The following is a 21,775-nucleotide window of genomic DNA, read 5'->3' on the forward strand; positions in this document are numbered from 1 at the left end:
CTCTGTGTTTGATTACTAATGCCTGTGTAGTACGGCGTTGCACACAGAGGACAAAAATGTTCAGCCTCGACTCTTTATCGTCATTTGTGTTCAAATTTGCAAAGTGTACCAAATTAAACAAAATAATATAAATGCAAAATTTGAATTCATGAATGTATAACGGTATCCACGGTATAGCAAAATCCATATCATGGAACAACATAATACCGGTTGTCACTTTCATACCGGTATAGCGCCCACCCCTAGGTATCTACATGTTTACCTGGCTGACCTCAGATCATTAACATGTGAACAGAGTGCTCAGTGTGAGGCGGGATCACATTAGCGATAATGAGGTGAGACAGGAGAAACTGTACCTCTCCCTACTTTCATACGGATTATATAATCGGAGAATATTTGTTTTCAATTTGAATTGGTTTAATTTAAAGTAGACATTTCAAGCTCTCTATACATATATGTATTAATGTATGTGAGGCACATATTCACTGAGATTCTGGTTGTTTTATTCATGTGCCTGTGAAGAAAGCTCCGAGAGACCGAGACGGCAGAAAGCTCACCCTGTTTGTTTTCTTTATTTTACAAAAGCACATTGTTTTGTTGTTATTAATATATACAAAAATTAAAAGTAGACCCTTTGCAGTATCAAATGATGCCATACTCGTATCTGTATTTTTAGTTCTTTTCGTGGTCATCAAGAAAACGTGACAAAATGCACCGGCGCGGTCTTCGACTCTAAAGATTATTTTCTAATCATTACATTGTTAAAATCATTCTGAAATACTGGTAAACCACTGTTTATTAAAATGCTGAATTTAGTATTATATCAAGAGTGACACCAGAAGAGAAATATTCATCATTTTGCTTAGCTAAAAAATACATAATTATTTTAGACACAAATGATTGCACAGTGTTACAACATTTAAAATGTTTTAGATATTGTACTAAATAATGTGATTTGTTTTCAATTTTTTTATTAATTCATGACCTCTTGGGTGATATTACTATATCTGATACTAAATTAAATTGATTTGGTACACAATATTGTCGCTATCCATAATACATTTGCATTTTAGAGTTACAACATATTGTGACGCGATATATTGTTATTATACCCCTGCATTGTTTTGAATGTTGAACAATTGTATCAACATATGTAGCCTATATATTCTATATACCGCGATCCAACAGAGGATAAGAGGTACGGAGAATGGATCAGTTTTTATAGGGAAATACTGCCTAGTTAAATGTTTAGCCATGTCACTACTGATTTTTGAACTAGGCTAATCAATCATGTTAACAACTTTACAGCACTTATTGTGAGTTTCACTGACATTGTAGTAGTAATGGTTAATTATAGATATAGTAAGACAGAAACTCACCTGTTCCCCTCTCATGTTGGTCTGCTGTATTCCCTGAAAAGGTAAACGGGTGTTTCGGGTCTCGGAAGACTAGCATAAATTGACCGACAGCGCCATCTGCTGTTTTTGGAAAAGGAAGTTGCTCAATTGCATTTGTGAGAAAATCTGCCTGCACACATTTGTGAGAAAATCAAGCCAAGTTTCCTCATAAAAAGGCAAATGAGTCTCACAGTTGTAACACACAATACATATATTTGTCCATACCTCTGCATTTTCTCTCAAATAGAGTTTTGTATTTTCAAATCACTTTGCGTTTGTTTGAAAGTTGAGTTTTTCTTTGCAAAGCAGATTGTGTTTATCTGCAAACGCTGGATTTATTTGATGAATATTGGCACAAAATTCACTTCATAGCGACAACGATCAGACAAATATACACGTGCATCTTGAAAAGCGAATGTTTCTGGAAAGTAGTATGCCACGTTTTTGTGCCATCTAGTGGTTTAGATGTAAATAATATCAAAGGCGCCTTTAGCCCCTGTTGTACCCTACATTTATGTAAATATGTGTTACATGCGTGTCATCACTTGCAATTCAAGTGTGGTAATGTTTTCAATTTGTTTTTGGTCTGTCTGGTGTTTTTTTTATTTTTGTTTATACATTCAGTTTTTCCTCATTGTTTGAGTGTTTTTGGTAGAGAAGTGATTATTGCAGGAAATTAACATTAATATGTTTGTTAAACTGAATAAATCCCTTTGTCAAGTTTTCCTTTTGTTGTTTTCCCTAGTCAGACTTTGCATTTCAGGCACATCTTTTACAATGTAAAAAGCAAACAAACAGATTTTTGTGCAAAACAGGCAGAGTAATAGAATTTAGAATCAGGCTTTAATGGATAAAAACACGTTGAAAAGGAGCACAGAAACCTTCACCCCTTTTCCCACTATAGAAGCATTCACTTTCATTTGTCTGTCTACCCAAGAACTTTTTCTTCTCTTTGATTGGTTCATGTGGAGCAGGTCAGAGGAATGTATCACTACACGAAAAGGAAGTGTGTTCCTGCAGTGGCTTCCTAAAGCAGCCAAAGGTTCCTAGAGGAAGGAAAAGCAGCCCATTGTTTTCAGCAGTTGTTTCCATTGGCCGATGCAAAGGATGTGGAGGGGGTTTTGAGGGTTTTTATGTAAACAGCCAAGACAACCTGAAGAACATTTTTCAATGTCAACATTAGGGTGCACTTTATATAATTAAAGAGGGTCACACGTAATACAATTACTCATTTTTATTTTACATAAAGCATAACCTCATTAAATTGTTAGCCTAAACTAAAGGTTTTTAATTAATTTAAATTATTCATTGCTTCACAATTTCTTCTGTCTTTAGAGTGGTAAATCATGAGGGGGAAGGGCTAAAAGACTCCAGTGTTGGATTAAAAAAATAACTTTATAAAACTCATACACTAGACAGTTGAGTACATACTATAAGTGCATAGTGTATAGTATGTCATTTGGGGCACAGTTAATGTAAAGCCCTATGAAATCCATTTTATTTTTTTCCCCCAAAATCCTTTTTTTTTTTTTTTCTGGATTCTGTTTTAATGGTTAAATTAAATTTTATTCATCAAAAAGCATGTGTAATTAATTGAAATCATGAAACTTACAGTATTAAACAGCAATTTATTAAAAGTTTAACAAAAATTAAATTTTAAGGTCCTATGAAATGTTTTTTTTTTTTCAAATTCAGTTTTATTTTTTACCAAATTTTACCAAAAGCATCTATAATTAATTGATTTTATTTTATTTTTAAATGTGTTGCTTACATTTGTGTATTTACATTTTTCTGCTAAATAAATTCTGGTAAATAATTTTTGTTGTAAATATTCCTTTAAAAATAATGTTTTAATAATTTTATTATTAGTAGTAGGACTATCATTACACTTAGTAATATTTGTCACGTTTGTTTTTTTTTTCTTTCTCCAAGTTAAGCCGAAATTTATTTTGACGGGTTGCTTGAAGATCTTTTAAATTTCTCTGTTTATGTGATGTGACAATAGTTTTTCTCAAAAGAAACTGTAAAATGCTAATGAAGTGAGTGACTCAGAACAGTTTTAGAGATTGTTTGTTTTTATGTACTCATATATTGAGGCAGCAGAGGCTGAAAACACAACGAGCGTCACGCGTGCTTCGGTATGTGTATAGTAAACGAAACCGTGCGTCTGAAACACGCATTTACACAGAGAAATGCAGAACATGCTGGATTCATATTTAAATGGTATTTTTGCGGCTTAATATTCACAGACACTAGTCCATATTGCGATTTAAGTGTACTGACCTACTTTTGATGTATCCATCCAAAATTTGTGACAAATTCTGTGACATTCCCCATTATACAGTAAATCCTGTTTTTATGACAGGATTCTTTGATTCTGTCCGCGTTTTCCACATTGCAAAAATCATAGGACCCCTCTAATGACTACTAGTGACTCTGTCATACTGACATTATTCTTTGTTTCTACAGAAGTGGCTCTGAAGGTTCACCTGAGTGACGCTAGCACTCATCAGCCTCTCGCTGGTGTCACCGTGGAGATCTTCACTAACCACACTCCTGTTGCCTCGGATATCTCTGGTGCCGATGGCAATGCCTACATCAGGTTCCCTTATCGCCTTGGCGACCTTCTTGTAGTGACGGCAACCAAGCGTGGCTATGTACCCAACTCCATTCCATGGCGGCCAAACAGGCTTCCCGGTAATGACCTCATATTGGATAATTAATTCTACATGCTCATTAGCTCTGTTTTACATCGAGATTACCTTTCCTGTCATCTAACACTCAAAGTTGGTTTTAAAAACTGGAAAAAATGTAATAACACCAATATGCATTTTTCATGCTGTACTTTAAATGTTGCAATGCCTGAATTCACTAGTAGCATTTAGTGTTTTTATAATTACATTTGTTTTATTTAAACAGTAAAAACATGGATGGTTGTCTCACTTTTTTTCTGTTCAACTAAACCGAGTCAGTAAATGTGGAAAAATCTTACTTTTTTCACCGTGTCTTAAAGTGTTGTTTCTTTGCTTTGATGATTGTATTAATGGGATGGATTACTTCTACTGTAACTCTTGGTGACTGACACATCCTTTGGGTCAATTTATAGAGGATCTGGGACAGGAAATGAAAACTAGAGTGGAGCAGGAATGCAGAAAGCTGTTAGAAAGAAGTAGAATGTTCCATTACAGCTAATGAGATTAACCTACTAACTAGTTGCAGACACAAGAGAATGCGCCTAAATACCTAAACACAGCACAATCACGCAGATGTTTCAGGGCACTGAGATTGTTTAGTAACACTTTGTGGAGTGAACAGAAGATCATACTCATTCTCCTTGTGCAGATTAATAGCAATAACAAGTCAAGCATCTTCAGAGGAGACATATTGAGATGTTATGGACACGATTCTGAGCTTGCAGGCCTGGTGACTCATCTTCCTAATTATCAGTTTGTTTGTGTGTCTGTGTGTTTTCAAGTCTTCTCATCTCTCAGTCTGGATCTGCTTCCTGAGAGGGCTGCTACTCTGATGGTGTATGATGACGTGGTGCAGATTGTCTCTGGATATCAAGGTAAGAGTTACGTGTTTGTGTGTTGAACAGGTTATTTTGCTGCCTTTTGTTCTGTAAGTCTTCTTGACATTGTGAACTTAACTAAGTTACGTTTATTTATTTATTGTTATGTGTTGTACACTTTTAATGTTGCTCCTTCATACATGAAAAAATCGTTACAAAAATATGTTTAATATTTAATACTTTGTTTTATATTTATTTATTTGTTTTCTTTTTTATTTTATTTATCTTTTTGCCCAGTAAAAGAGACAGATTCAACAATATTTAATATTTAATTGGATGTTTAATAGTTAAATGTTTAGTAATTTTATATTTATTTATTTGTTGTCTTTTTTTATTTTATTTATCTTTATGCTCAGCAAAGATTAGAAGAACATGGGTTAAAGTATTCATAATTGTATGTGCTGAACACTCTAATGAACCTTTAATGGTGATGCACTTTTGTTGTTCACACATGACGACGACACATACACACTGCTTCACTAGGGAATGAAAAGAGTGTGTTAATGAACTACCTGTAATGGAGGAGAAATGTGAGCGTGAGGGTGTGTCTGAAGTCAACGGCCCGACAAATCCCTAGTGTTGTGCGTGAGTCTGTGTGTTAGCATCGTTTAGCTTCATGTTCATATATTGTCACTTTTATTCTGCTATGTAAACACTAAACAATAATCAGTATTTTGTCTTGAAGGGAAAAAAACGTTGTTAGATAATAAGAGTTTTAACTAAACTAAGTGGGATTTATGTATAATACAAGAAAAAAAAATGTAAATGGGGTTAAAAAAATCTGGGGTCATTAAGACTTTTTGTAATACTTTTTTCAGCACTGATACATTATATTAATTCAAAATGACTGGTAAGACATTTGCAATTAAAAAAAGCTGTTTCAAATAAATCCTGTTCTTTTGAACTTTTTATTTGTCAAGTGATCCTGAAAAAAATATATCATAGTTTTCACAAAAAATATTAATCAGCGCAAACGTTTTATTATTATTATTATTATTACTGATTATGCATTGAAAATAAGAAATGTTTCTTGAGCACCAAATCAGCATTAGAAAGATTTCTAAAGGATCATGTGACACTGAATACTGGAGTAATACTTGGAGTAATTTCTATAACAAAAGAGAAGGACACTGCAGGATTGTGAATCTAGGATAAAAGCTGAAAAATAATCCTAAACTAGTGATAACATTTCCTTTAAGGGACCATATTTCCCCCTTTAAATTTATTTCCAGAAACATATATTCGCAAATGATCTAGCCTTATTAAATATATGCATCATTTTCCACAGTTCATTGGTAAAATAGAGCAAAACAGTTACTGACAATATTGTGTCTTATGAAGTCAGATTATATTAACTTGAACATGACTTTATTTATTTATTTATTTTACAATTGTTTAAAGTATAAAATAGTGATTTTAAAAGGAGGACAAATGAGCATCTGGCTCAAGCCTGTGCTGGTAGACAGGCATGATATTTTAAAACCGGAATGTCTGGCCCAAAACCAGATGAATGGCCACCTATCACAAGAATAAATGAATAAAAATTCTATCAAAAAACACAAAATATATTCTCTGCAAGGTCTGAGCTGGGCCATACTGATTTGCTTCTTAAGTAAATCTATATTGTTTTAAAGGATATTTAGACATTTTTACTGGAAAACAAGACAAATACTGAGGAGAATAATGAAAATTTCCATTGAATTGTTTGGGTAACTGATGTGGCAAGTGTAATGAGAATCATTCTGTACTGTTGTCCACGTGGCTCATGAGACTTCATGCTAATTAAAGCTTCCTGTGTGACTGTGATACCAAACTAAAATGAGAGGCTGTACACACACACACACACACACACACAAACACAAGAATGAGAAGAATTTACTTCAAACCAATCTTTCACATTCCTTGTTTTTTTGTCTCCCTGTTACCCACATGTGCTCTTTTCTTCCTAGCTTACAATGTTTTCCTTTGCCCTTCCTCCTAGCAACCTCTTTCTTTTGGTAACCTGTCCCTCGGTGTGTGTGATATTTCGGGAGAGAAGCATGTTTATGGGTCTCAGGGGAACTCTAACACTGCACTCTCATTCAGAGCGTCGCCCCAGTCCTGTCCCCTAAAAACACTCAATCACCACACGCTGGTAACAAAAGCAGAGCCTCGGACGCATGGCTGAAACACACACACACACGTGCCACAGATCTGCTATTGTGATCCTCCACTTGGGGATGTTTATCTCACACTTTCACCTGTCGCTCAGAGGTCCCGTCTCTGTCCACCAAAGCATTTTCAAACAAAACACCTCTCATATTTCATCAGGTGTGTGTGATGTGCATAAAAGGCTCTTCTGAAGAGAAGGGTGTAGCTAAAGAAAAATAAAAAGTCTTAAGTGAGACAGAAAGCAATAATTATTTTCATGGATAAATGGCTGATAAAAAATAAATTTCTACCATATTTTGTCTAAATAAATGAAAAATAAAGCACTAAATATTAAAATAAATTGTTTTAAATGCTACAAGTAAATGTAGTAATCATAATATTATAATGTACAGTATGAAATATGGATATTCATTTTGAGATTTGCTAAAGATGAAATTTAACGCTGTTATTAAATTATTGCAGTTTTTAAAATCAACTGTGAGTGTTAGATGGCAAAGGTAAACCAAATGTGATCATGCACAATGAAATATCAGTATTGGCTGTTATTGTATAAATGTTTGAAAATCTGATATCGGCTAGTAACCAATATTTTACTTGTATATAAACAATATTTTTTTTCAATTCAAGTGAATAACTACTTTTTTTCAGAAAGGATGCATTACATTGTGACAGTAAAAACGTGTATTATGTTACATGTTACATTTCTTAAAACATGGATCATGATTTCTGTTTCTAAATTCTTTTTTTCTATTTATAACTTTTATAACGTTCTATTCCATCAAAGATTCCTGGAAAAAATATATCACCATTTCCACAAAACTATTAAGCGGCACAACTGTTTTAAACCTGGATAATGATGAGAAATGTTTCTTAAAGGTGGGATAAGTGATTTCTGGTAGCCAATGTTGATATTTCAAATCACCAAAACAAACACGCCCCTACCCCAAAAGGGTCTCGCCCCTATTTTGATAGCTCCGCCCCACACATGTATACATACGCAACCCAGGCAACGATTATGGCGGAATCTGCTGTGCCAGCCGGCCGAGGGTATGATGTCATCAATAAGTGAAACCAATGTGTGTTACTATGGTAATAGAGGTTGCATGTGTTTCGGTAGTACTGTGTGTTTTAACGTGAATGGTTTAGCTCCGTGCGAAACAAAGCAACCTCGGCGTCCGTTCGCAGGCCTTCCCGCTCCTTGAGTTCTCTCCAGCGCTGGAAAGCTGATCCGATATTTACACGGGTCCTACTTCTAATGTCCATCATGTGCACTGAGCGCTCTCGTCCCCATCCTGAGTAGACACGCCCCTTACTGCTGATTGGCTACAAGTTTGTTTTGGTACTCGGCCCGGCTCCGTTTTCTAAAGCGTTTTTGAAAAAATACATACCCCACCTTTAAGCACCTGTGATTCAGCTTTTCCATCACAGCAATAAATTACATTTTACAATATATTAAAAAGACAGCTATTTTAAACCAGAAATTGTTTTACGAACCACAAACTATTGAACAATAGTGTATTGTGCACCCCTAGTACTGAAGGTCTTGCTTTGGGAGTTATGTTGGTTTAGTGGGGTACTAAGGACCATGTGGGCTATAGCTTAGTCTCATGTCTATGGTATGTAAGATATGCCACAATGGAAACATAATGACCTCATCGATCTCAAGAGACCCACGCTGCAATACCAGCACTCCATCAGCTACTGATCCATTCCGTTTACAAGGAGAGAGAGATGAAAGAATGGAGTTGCATGTATTATGTCATGGATATCAGGTCATTAACCTAATGTATGCTCATTTCTGCCTTCTTATTTTGTTGTTTGTGTGTGCGTTTAAATCTGTAGGTTCAAAGCTGCAGCCATGGGTGCAGTTCCAGAGAAGAGCATTGAGTCTTCCTTCTAATGCAACCTACACCAACCTGACCGCCTTCCTCACAGTGAGCAGTTCAACACAAGACACGCAGTACTTCCCCTACCTGCAGGGGCTTCATCCCAACTACGCAGGTAACACATTACAGAGCTAGGAAGACTAGGGTTGGCATTACATCCAATTTTAGTAATCAATACCAGTGAAAATCAACATATGATATGCTGTTGATTGAATATTGCCAAAAAAATTATGCATTTAATTTGCATTAAATATTTAAATACATTAAATATTTAATGAGCATTAAAAAGTGTAAATGGGGAATGCTACTTTTATTTTATCTTAGTTATTTTTCTCTGAATTGATCAGTACTGCTTTCAGAATAACATCTTTTTAAAAGAATGTTGTTCAGCTCTGAATAATTAATTGTTAAACCATTACAGAACAAGTTTTGTCATCCATAATGATGATTTATGCTGCAAACGTGAGTGCACTCTAAAATTAATGAAACTTATTTTCTGGTGTGGTCGTGATTAAAATGGATGGCTTATGTCTGTCTGATACTATATATTTTAGATGACTCATTATCAATATTTAATATAGGTCATCAAGTAACATCAAGGGTGGATCCAACAAAGTATTAAAATTGTTTCTTGTACAGAAGTGGAAAAATGTCTTTAAAGTCAAACACTGAAATGTATTAACATTGCAATACAATGCATAGATCAAATTATTAACTTCTTTCAGCAAAGATGCATTAAATTGATCAAAATTAACAGTAAAGATGTTACAAAAGATTTCCATTAAAAATATATATATATATTTTGAATGCTCTTTTCAAAAAAAAAAAAAAAAATCCTGAAAAAAATGTATCGCTCTTTTTACAAAAATGTTAAGCAACAATGAATATAATATAAAGTTTTCCTAAGCAGCAAAACATATTAGAACGATTTCTGAAGGATGATATGACAATGAAGACTGGAGAAATGATGCTGATAATTCAGCTTTGCCATCACAGGCATAAATGACATTTTAAAATACATTAGAGTAGAAAATGATTATTTACCATTGCAATAGTATTTCACAGTGTTACTGTTTTTACTGTATTTTAATTCAAATAACTGCAGTCTTGGTGAGCATAAGAGAGACTTATTTCAAAAACAATAAAAAAAATCTTACCGCCTTACCGGTAGTGTCTATAGTATATTCTTTATTTCTGTCTTTTTTCTCACCCTGTTTATATCTTTTATGCATACTCCTTCTCTGATAGGCGTTGATCGAAAGTTCGAGTTGACTCCTATAGCTGCTATCAGTGTCCATCTTTTGGGAAGCGATGGGGCGGAGCTTCATGTCAGTGAGCCAATCAGTGTGAGCGTTCCTCTTCCTGCAAACAGTGGCTTGAAAGAGAATGATCACATCCCCGCATGGAGGTTTGACCCTAAACTGGGTGAGTTTATAACACATTCATCTTATAGTAGATATTAAAGCTTTCCTGTTTACAGCCTCTGTGAACGTAAATCACATGAACTGTTACTAACAAATTACAATTAAAGGGTTATGCAATGAATTGTTACACCAGAGGTGCTAAAGGTGTTTCCTGCCCGAGGCGAGTTTACTCTGTGTTTGTATGTGAGGTTGTGATTTCTTCAAAGCCTTTAGATTTCCTGTCTTCCTGGTTTCTGAGGCGAATAAGTCCAAAGGAAGTGTTCAAACCTGAGCTGGGTGGGAATGTTATCAGATGGTTTTTGAATCTTTCTGACGAAATTTTGATGGACCCATTTCCCAACTCTCTCACACACAAAGATAATTTTTTTCAGGACTAAATTCTTTAAACAAAAAATAAGTGCACTTTTCTTCGTCACCACAAAAAGTCTTAACTAGCTAAGTAAAGAGACATCCTATAAAGTTGCTGCTTTTTGCTGTATTTTTTTTTTTGAGATTATACAGATTTCCGTGATGGGTTATGTTTGTTTTCTTCTAAAAGAGAAGAAAAGTAATCAGATCTAGCAGTTTTTAATGCTTTTCTATAGGATAGGTTACTTTCCCGCCAAGCAATACGAAATACCTCTAGTTTTGTTTTCCTCCAGCTGCGCTCCATTTTCCGGGCTGCTCTCTTTAGGGTGCGAGTGTGCTCATTATACCACGGTGTCAGACTGTTTTCCTTAATCTTCCTTAAGCGTAAAGGAGCAACTGTATTTAAAATGCTAGAAAAGAGAGAGTCCATAGTTTCTGTTACATCATCAAGTTGTTCTGAGGTTCTGGATATGCTAAGGAATTCGGATACATCAGGAAGATTACTTACAAAGCAGTCTTTTGTGGTAGAAGTGATGGTTCTACCATTTTTAGAATAAAAGCGAACGATCAAATTAATCAGATTAGGTTGATAGATAATATCAGAAATATGGTGGGAATTAAGTTATATTTTATCACTTTAAACAACAGAGAGTAATAGAGATTTTACAGAAAAAAAGATTAAGTGTGAAGTAACACTGGAACAGTCATCTCTTAATGCTTTAATTGTCTGGAGCGCTTTGTCTCTGTGAGCATATACAGAATTTGTCCCACCATGATCTGACAGACAAAGGTCTTTACCTCATAAATCTAAACGGAATATCCCATAATTTCCCAGTGGTATGATAATCATTGCCGTAATTGCAGCCCAGAGCCAATCTGGTCATTTCTTCATTTCAGACTAAATTGACGCAGGATTCTCAAAAACAAACGCATTAAAACTTTTTTGCAATAACTGTTTGGGTCACATGAGGTGATCTTATACAATACCAGTCTTTTGAAACATCCTTTGTTGATTTGAAAAAAAAAAAACATGTAGTTGTGTACATCTCTAAACATATCCACATTTAGTATGTATTTCAGTGGAGTTTAGACGTATGTAAAGAATATCATATACTAAAACTTGACATGTAACCTGTATATACATGTCTGTGGCTTTAAAGCTGAGGTTTAAAGCCACATTCAGAGTCCTCTTGCGGGTAACGCTGACTGTTTTGACCGCTGGTGTGATTTATGATGCGTTCAACAAATCTGGAGGCTTTGCCGCAGAAACTTGAGACTCAGTTCAGCTCGCTCACACTCCTGCAGCAGGCTGGAAGAATCCAGTGTTGTGTGCGAGAGGCAGGAAGACGGGCAGAGGTGGATCAGAATATGTGCATTAGGGCTGTCCAAAAAAAAAAAATCGAATTTCGAATATTCGTCGAATTTAAAATAAAAATCCACATTCGAATGCAAAAACGTTGCATTCGAATTTTAGGTGTGCGTTAAGGAGGCAGCAATTATCAGTGGCGCACGAGATGCGATGACGATGTAACGTTAAGTGTCGTTGCATTATAATGTTTTTGTTAGCCTATCCAGTTGAAGCCACTAGATGCGGCGCTGCTGCATTGTTCATTAAAAATATAGCGGAAAAAGAGAACATCAATGCGGAGAAGATCTTGGCTGTGTCCGAAATCGCCCCCTATACCCTCATTCACTATTCCCTACATTAGGTCACTAATTCAGTTCACTAGAAGGAGTGAATGAAAACGAGTAGTGAATTCGGACACTGAGTGCACCGGAAGGAATGCCGCTTTTGCATAGTTTGTGCTTGCTGTTTATTAATCATTTGAAACTAGCAAACTAGCAGCTCCAGTAGTAAGATTAAAGGATTTATCTTGAACTCTTGTCACGGAAATTATGTATAAACCCTAATCAAACAATTTAATAATCAATTTACAATGAATTTATACCCGTGTTGTACATATGCTGTACGCCATGGATGAGCGCTTTGTAAAAATGAAGGCGAGTCGTGCGCCTTCACACTAGTTTACGGTACGTCAAATACAGGTGCGCTGCGTGCTACATACTGTGCATCCATTGAGTACATGACATGATCCATTGAGCGCATCCAAATAGTACAGATCGCTTGACGGAGAGCGAAACTCTCAAGCGCTCAGTCGGCGTGTTTATCGAGTGAAAATCTGTGTTGAACGCCTCTCACACACATACTGGCGTGTAAAATCTAAGAATTTATTAGCCAATGGCTAATGTTAGACATTATTTAGTCGCCCAGAGTAAGATTTAGTCGCATATGCGAGTGATTTACTCGCAATGTAGAGGGTTGACATTATGCACTTTTTTTTTTAGCAGATATAGTCATGTTATCTTATGCTTTGAATGATGCGCCCTCTTGTGGCCTCAGGAGAGAAGCCAAAAGTTTTTCTTCACCTTAACTGAAATTATGCATTTTAAATTCGAATATAATTCGAATTTTGATCATATTGAAGTACAAAATTCGAATTTAGTTTTTCAGCCATTTTGACAGCCCTAAAGTGCATACAGGATCTTCAATGAGTTCTCTGTAAGCTGTGTTTTGAATGTCTATTCAGCCAACATATAAGCTGATAATTATTTTCATATTGTTGCTGATAGCCAATAAATGGCTGATATTAAAGATTAGATATATATATTAAGATTATTTATAGTATTTTGTCTGAAAAAAAAAATAAGTCTAAAAACTAAAATGTATTCATGTTTAATGCTAAAAGTGAATTTAGGCATCACAACATTATAATGTACAGTATGAAAAATGAATATTGATTATGAGATTTGCTGAAACTTACATTTAACATTACATTATATTAAATTATTAGTGATTAAACAAGCATTAGATGATAGAGAACGTTCTCTAAATGTAAAAATAGGGGAAATGAACACGAGTATATATATCTGCATCTAAATCAGATCGTGCAGAAGGACAGGAGAGAGACAATGTAAGATGAAGTACTAAGGGAAACCCTTTTCAGAATTCATAACTTCTCTGGACTGCTCTGCTCTGTTATCACTGTTGTCTCCTAGCAGCCTCTCATAAACAGAGCAGAGAACGAGGGGGAAAACAGCGGCTAGTGCTAACTCAATTTCCTCTCTTAGAGTACAGAGATGTAAGCTGCTTTGTTGTCTGCAGTGCACTGTGACACGTGGATAAAGACTAGACTGAAAAGCCCCTGGCATCACGCAGCATTTAAATTACACTGTTCCTCCCTTTTTCTTTTTCTTTTTCTTTTTTAATAAGAGCACTACAATGACAAATTGTCAGACTCTGCAGCATGGTAAACAAAGTCACCTGGTTTGATATTTGTGTCCGTTAGCTGCTTTTACATGCTCACATTTATCACATTTTATGCTCACTGAGTCTCTGAACCCAATGTAATTGTTTGTGTGTGTGTAAAATAACGTACTTAATCGCAAGCTTGTTCATTATTCCTGAATAATTCTCACTCCAGGCTGAACTCAAAAGCTGGCAGCCCTGTTTGAAGTAAGTTGAAGTTTGTGGTTTCCTGAACAACATTTAAAAAATTCAATGTAGCATACAAGTTAATGTTAGATATACAATGTATATATAAATAAGTTCCAATAGACTAATATGTGAAGTTACGGTATGTTTAACTAATGTAGGGTAATATGAAGTAATCAGCAATCGTAGGTTTTTATCCATGCTTTTTTATACCAGGTTGTAGGTATACACTGATTTTCTGTTATGGTCTATGGACCCCCTGAATTAGCTTTGGCCACCCCATGTATAAAACTCTAGCTCTGCCACTGCTTATGTGAACCATGTAGTCTCCAGTGCAGTGTGTGATTGCTTGTCTGGCACAGATCAGATCAGTAGGAGCTCTGGTGCTCATGGAGAAAAAGCAGAAATATTATAACCTTACAACAACAAATGCTGAATTCCCTCTCATTATGATCTATAATCTAATACACTATACAGACATTTTATTGTTCTTCCTTACCTACGTTATTTTTTATTTTCTCTATTTTCTTCATTATTTAGTATATAATAATCATAATTCATAACCATAATCATTCCATCAACATACACTGCCACCAAGTGGCAACAAATGACCCCATCCTCAAATGTGTACCATTTATATATCAGCTTGGTAAATTCAACATGTGCATTCATTTCACATGGTAAATGTAGTTAAAACTCTTGGAAATGGAAATACTTGAATTTGAGTCATGAATCCTATTTGAAATGTTCACCTTAATTGGGAATGCATGACAACCCAGATTCAGATCCTGATTCCTGTGGTTTGAGGGGTGTGTGTTGGCATGGCTTTAATCCCTGTCTGTCCCTGTAAACAATTGGCAAAGCATCCAGACAGAATAATGCAGTAGAAAGTCTAATGAATGCACTGTAAGTGATCAATAGAGAAAGCTGATAGGATGTCCATACGGTTGTGAGTGTTTTGAGTGTTATCTGCACTGCCTGGTCTCAACGCTCGACTCGGATCACCTGCTGACCGCAGACTAAAGTCCTAAAGACTGAGGGTTTTATTCCCTTTGTCATTAATTATTGTATTTTGTTGTACTATAGTTGTGATATTGCTGACTATCCATAATGTACATTTTTACAGGTTAAATAACAAAATGTAATGTGAATATCATATCATTTAGTTTTAATTTGTTTTGTGTGTTTTGTGTGTCTGTGCAGGGGCCTGGTTGAAGAGCAGTCTGGGATACGTCCAGAGAGAGGGGAAACAGTTAACTCTCACATACATTGCCCCTCAGCTTGGCTATTGGGTCGCAGCCATGTCTCCCATAAACACAGGTAACACTCATCCATTTCTGGGCATTTTTCTGTTTCTCTATTTTGTTTAGATGACTCTGCATTCTTTGACCCTTTTATTTGGCCATTAATGGAGAGAGGAGCCCATCGGGCAGACATACAAGTGCTTTGTGGCAGACTGAGTTATTGACTTCTGTAGTTGTTTGCACATTCACTGTGCTATTCATATCCACCAGCTGAGAGAATAATGTCATTATGTTGGGGGATTTTAGGCCGACATGAAAATGATGTTTATAGGAAATCTCTCCTGTTGAAAAGTGTTATCGATGGATGCTGTAAAGTGGAGGTCAGGAAGACAGTGAAAATGTGAATAGTGTGAAGTGAACAGGATGGATGGGTTCTTCTATGATAAACTCCAAGTATGTATTTTTTTGCTGTAGGTCCAGTGGTGGCGAAGGACATTAGCACTTATCACACAGTCTTCTTGCTGGCCATACTAGGAGGCATGGCCCTGATACTGCTCTTCCTGCTCTGTCTGCTGCTCTACTATTGCAGGTGTGCCTTTTTTTTTTTTTGTTAGAGGAAGTACAAAGTCTCTTAAAAACAGTGTGCATTTACTGTTAAATCGTAACATAGTAACTAGGGGTGGGCGATATGACCAATGTCTTATATCACGGTCTTTGACATCAATTTTTGATGCCATAGAAATTTCATAGTTCTTGTCACCAGTGTCAATATCACAAAAAAACTCAAGCTCACTGAAGACAAGTAAACAGTCAGTGATTAAATAAGAATAAGAACCTAATTAAAACCTAATCTAAAATCCATTACATAGGACAAAAAAACTACAGTAAAACAAATAAAAAAGAAATGCTACATACATTGTATAAAGTAATTATATGTATAAAAAACACTGCATATTCTTCACTGTGCAAATTAAATATATATTTCTTCTTATTAAAGTTACAAAAGTGAATTAGTCAAGAGCAGTGGGAGATTTTCTCTTTTTTTTTTTTTGATTAACATGAATGACAGACAACAGGAATATTAGACTGCTGTCACTTTAAGAGCTGCTCAGATCCAATATACTGTTAAACGTCATGTGTTTTCTTTCTCAGCTGTTTGCTTTCACTTTACTGTGTTTACGAGGATACTTGCAAAGACGGGCATTTTGACACAAGTGTGTGTATTTAACCGTTCACGGCCTATAAAGCTGCAAAAATAAAAGTTCAATACTCCCACTCTCTATGACCACCGTCTTCACCTGCGTGCCTTTCAGCGCTCAAAAACAGTCTTTCAGACAGCGCCTGCATATAGCTAAATGAGTTCTCTTTCGCTGCTGATTGCATTTAAATGGCTTAAAATCACTTGTTTTTAAACTGCAATGCTTGAAAATGTGTGCCAATAGTACGTTTTCGTGACCACCGTGCATACAACATAGTGAGCGTGTAACCGCGATAGAGACGATAGTCGAAAATCTCTACCGCTTGAAAAATTTCTACTGGTATATCGCCCACCCATAATAGTAACATACAGATACAGTATGACATTAACATTTACAGGATGATGATACATCATCTGATATGTTAAGGGAAGTAAATAGTGTTTTGGGAGTTAGTGATCTCTGTGGTCAAGAGGAAAATTAATGTTTTCCCCTAGTGCTTATGAGATCATGTTTCTGTGCTTTCAGAAGGAAGTGTGCCCGCTTGCGGCCTGCCCACAGGAAGTTTACTCCATCCTCCGCTTTAGATGCCTCTAAACGAGACCAGGCTACTTCCATGTCCCACCTGAACCTCATCAGTGAGACTCACCTAGACCACAATGGGGCAGAGCCGGACATGCACACACCTATGCTTAAACCCACCCCCTACGACTCCTCCACCAATGAGCTTGCAGCTTCGCACAGCGAGCTCCATAGCCGAGGATCCAACCACTACAAACACTCAGTAGAGATATTTCCCCTCAAATCTGCTTGTTCAAACAATCCTTCCCAGGGTTATGATTCCCCGGCGGGACGTGGAGAGTACCGGCGGAGCTATACGTCCATCACGACTTCATCCGTCCATCCCCTCCACATGTCCATCTCATCCTCTTCCCCACATCCATTGCATCACACCACCTCTGCAGGACGACTGTCATCGAAGAGTAAATCAAGCTTGCGTGAAAACTGTCTCTCTCCTGTTTCAGTCGCATCCACAAGTCCTGCCGGATCCCCAGAGCGGGAGCAAGGAATCGAGCGGCGGCCAGCCGACTACATGCTGTCCCGCTCCGTAGACCATCTGGAGCGTCCCACCCCACTTCCCCGACCTGGAGCCCTGCTCTGCTGCACCTCCGAATTGCAAGTCAACCAAGGGGAAGAAACCTACCGCAAAGCTCGTCCCACCCTCGTCATCCCCGCCCACTACATGCGACTTCCAGGGACGCACCCTCTGTCAGGCCAAGCGCTGCTTTTGCAGTCAGACAAACAGAGCGAATTGGAAAGCATTCAGGCGGAACTCAGTGCGTGCCATCAGCCCCAAGGCCAAGTCCTGCAACCGTGGGGCAAAGGAGAGCAGGAAAGGGGGACGCAAGGGACGGGGGACAACCGAGGTGGAGGAGTTGAGGAGTGGACGTTGCAGACGGCCACTCTTCCCGCTGATCTCTCCATCCCCACCTCGCCCGTCAACCAAGGGGAAGAAACCTACCGCAAAGCTCGTCCCACCCTCGTCATCCCCGCCCACTACATGCGACTTCCAGGGACGCACCCTCTGTCAGGCCAAGCGCTGCTTTTGCAGTCAGACAAACAGAGCGAATTGGAAAGCATTCAGGCGGAACTCAGTGCGTGCCATCAGCCCCAAGGCCAAGTCCCGCACCCGTGGGGCAAAGGAGAGCAGGAAGGAGGGACGCAAGGGAAGGGAGCCGACCGAGGCGGAGGAGTTGAGGAGTGGACGCTGCAGACAGCTACTCTTCCCGCTGATCTCTCCATCCCCAACTCGCTCAACCAAGCGGGCCTGGATGTGGTGCAGATGAACGGAGAAGATCAGCTTCTGGCCGAAAAGACTTTGATGGAGCTCCGGGGAGGAAAGCCGCTCCCTCACCCCAGAGCTTGGTTCGTGTCACTAGACGGCCGCTCCAATGAGCACATCCGCCATTCCTACATCGACCTGCAGAGGGCAGGATGCAACAGCAGTTGTGTCGGAAGCAACGACGCCAGTCTGGACTCTGGGGTTGACATGAGCGACATCACACCAGGGCGGCGTGTTCGTAATAAAGTTGGGGTTAAAACTGAAGCTGGGGCTCTGCCTGTGGTGCCCGTGGTCGAATATACACCACTAGTGTTTGTAGAGGACTCGAATGCTAATGCGGAGAGCAGCGGTAGCCCCACACCAGTCTGCAGTCCTGAAGAACACTCTCAAGGGGGTTTTTTGCAGGAAAAAGAGAGGGAAGAGGAAGACGAAGGGAGTTTGTCTCCCCCATCGCCTCCACCTGAGCTTCCTTCTCCACCTTCTCTCCCTGAGCCTGTGGTTGAAATGGCGGAGGAGACAGGGACAGATAGCGATGTTTTCAGGACTGAGGAGACTCAAATGCACATGGGCAGCAGCCGGCCAGATAACCTGGTCGTCCCTGATGATGGCGGTGAAGACGAGAACAAGAAGAGTCCGTGGCAGAAACGAGAGGAGCGACCACTACTAGCCTTTAACCTAAAATGACTATGAAAATGAGTAAATGCTGACAGAAGTCATTTTTGGTGAACTGTCCCTTTAAGTGATTCCCCTGTGGTCCCTAGCTGGACTGTTGAATGGAGTTGCCTTATGAGCGCAGGTCTGTGCGTGGCTGTTTGCCTGTGGCAATGAAAGCCAAGAAAGCCATAGCACAAATGAATATTAGAGCAGCTCTGCCTCACAACTGAACAAGGACGAACAATCTGAAGTTTTCAAGCAAAACAAACAAACAAAAAAAACACCATTAAATACCAACAATCTAATGCACAACTGCTATGGCTTTCCAGACATACACTTTGAGCAAAAAATATCGCAAGCCATTGTATTGAAGGTGTAATGTTGTTTAAGCTTTATGAGATGCTGCTGTTTTTGAGCAATATGACACCTAGTGGCAACATGTGTACACTGCAACTGCAACTACACCACTAAGTGTTTCCCAGCACTTATTTTTGAACATTTTATGAGATGACCGGTGGAATGTCTTCCGCATCTTAATGGGTAAAAAAAACAGACATAGCACCCATTTTTAATTTTATTGTTATCTTGCATTCATGAATAGAATACAGCTGAAGCTTTGTGAAACCAAATAAGTTTACATAATGCACCATTTGTTCTTGTTAATCAGTCATTTTGACACAGATTTTCAAATGTGCGTTTCTTTTGACCTTAGGATTACAGTAGGACTTTTGCCAGCATTGCTTCAGAGCAGCAGACCCACCTGTTGAAGAAAAAAACACTATGCATTGCTTTAAACTTAAGGATCATGTAGCTTTAGATGTCTCTTTTTTTATTTTAACCACTGTATTTTAATTTGTTGTGTTATGATTTTTTGGGGTTGAACTTGCCTTAGCATGCGAGTGATGTGGACGGCACATTCAGACGAGGGCTGGATTCAACCGCACTCACTCACATGAACACAAACAGCCACCAGCTTTTCTCTCCCAAACTGTTGTTTTTTGTCTTAAGTGCATTTCTAGTTATCATTTATATTCATCATTAGATTTACTTTTCCTCTCCACCATTATCAGTTTGTGTCATATGATTTAATGTTTTCCATGTGGCATTACCCCACTTTGATCTCATTGTATGTGTGTAAGTGTTTTAATGTTGTATCTGGATATGCAGTGGGGTCCGAAAGTCTGAAACCACACTAAAAATCTGGGATTTAGAATCTATTTGAACCATTTTAAGATTTTGTCAGAATTGTAACAATAGTTGATGTAAAGGAAATATTTATGATTTGATTTAGGTGACTAATAAAATAAGCAAATTTGTTCATGCAGCTCAATGTGCTGCTGTCATTAAAGCAAAAAAGTGACTTTTTTTCCCCCACTGCAACTACTTAAATTGTTATACCGAAGGTATTTGTCATTGGAAAAAATATTTATTATAAAAATACATTTTTTTTTGTTCAATCATTCTTACTAGTTGTGTCAGACTTTTGAAACCCCCTGTATGTTCAGTACATCTTATGATTCTGGGGCCCGTTCTTTGTACGTCGCTAACTCAGTTAGCTGGATTTGATTGTTGACGATTTGGCATGATCTTGGATTGTTTTGTTCTTCGAAGGTTATCCCGGAGTTGCTGTCATAGCAACAGGTCCGTAAACTTAAACCTGCTCGGCTTATTTCATGTAAACAGGATTAGATTGCATCTTTTTAAGCAGAATTGATACTTAAAATCTGTCCTCTACCACCGCTACTTTATTACAAGAGTACCCCACTAATCCAGGGACAATAATTTAAAAATAATAATCATTTAAAAATTAATTTAAAGATATAATAATGTTGTGTAGTGTTTAAAGGGGTCATATGATGCTGCTAAAAAGAACATTATTTTGTGTATTTGGTGTAATGAAATGTGTTTATGCGGTTTAAAGTTCAAAAAACACATTATTTTCCACATACTGTACATTATTGTTTCTCCTCTATGCCCCGCCTTTTTGAAACGCGTCGATTTTTACAAAGCTCATCGGTCTGAAAAAGCGAGGTGTGCTCTGATTGGCCAGCTAGCCAGTGCGTTGTGATTGGCCGAATACCTCAAGCGTGAGACGGAAATGTTACGCCCCTCACATACTGTTGATGCCGTGTCCGACCGGCTGGAGCGACGAGACATGAACATTAATACCCATTACAAACGAGGCATTTGTTGCATCCAGTGGGGACATAATTACTGATTATAATGACTTGTACTGTCTTTTTACGCATTGCGTTGCATTGCGCCGCGTAAACATAAAACCCTGTCTGCATTTGTGATCAGAGAAATGAAAAACAACAAGTGCTATTGCTGTTCTGTTGTAAGTGATCTTAAAGATTCCTAAATGCATCTACTTTCGGAAGGCCAAATAAAGTGCTTTTGCTTTCGCACTGAAACACACAGTGTCTGCCTGACATGGCTGCATCAACACAACCGCGTTCCTGAAACCACATCTTCTTTCTTTGCGTGCACATTTGGGCGGTGTTATGCAAATCTTCCCACATAGTGATGTAGGTATGTTGGGGCGTGTTAGAACGAGCCGTTTTAGGT

General features: G+C 37.9%; 1 protein-coding gene across 2 annotated transcripts in view; it reads left to right on the forward strand.

Annotated features, from left to right (window-relative positions):
- The window catches only part of fam171a1 (family with sequence similarity 171 member A1), a 36,618-nt gene extending 16,861 nt beyond the window's left edge, over nt 1–19,757 (forward strand). The window contains exons 2-9 of one of the 2 annotated variants that reach the window (XM_016550749.1): nt 3,867–4,094; nt 4,873–4,965; nt 8,962–9,120; nt 10,254–10,430; nt 15,474–15,590; nt 15,989–16,103; nt 17,239–17,900; nt 18,219–19,757. In XM_016550749.1, the coding sequence (XP_016406235.1) occupies nt 3,867–4,094; nt 4,873–4,965; nt 8,962–9,120; nt 10,254–10,430; nt 15,474–15,590; nt 15,989–16,103; nt 17,239–17,900; nt 18,219–19,237 (2,570 nt within the window). In that variant the 3' untranslated portion in view covers nt 19,238–19,757. Of the gene's footprint in view, nt 1–3,866; nt 4,095–4,872; nt 4,966–8,961; nt 9,121–10,253; nt 10,431–15,473; nt 15,591–15,988; nt 16,104–17,238; nt 17,901–18,214 lie in introns of both variants that reach the window. The other variant, XM_016550748.1, reaches the window with a different exon arrangement.
- Nucleotides 19,758–21,775: the final 2,018 nt, after the last annotated feature.

This window comes from Sinocyclocheilus rhinocerous, unplaced genomic scaffold, assembly GCF_001515625.1.
Source record: "Sinocyclocheilus rhinocerous isolate Xijiao unplaced genomic scaffold, SAMN03320098_v1.1 scaffold2059, whole genome shotgun sequence".
NCBI classification, from domain to species: domain Eukaryota; kingdom Metazoa; phylum Chordata; class Actinopteri; order Cypriniformes; family Cyprinidae; genus Sinocyclocheilus; species Sinocyclocheilus rhinocerous.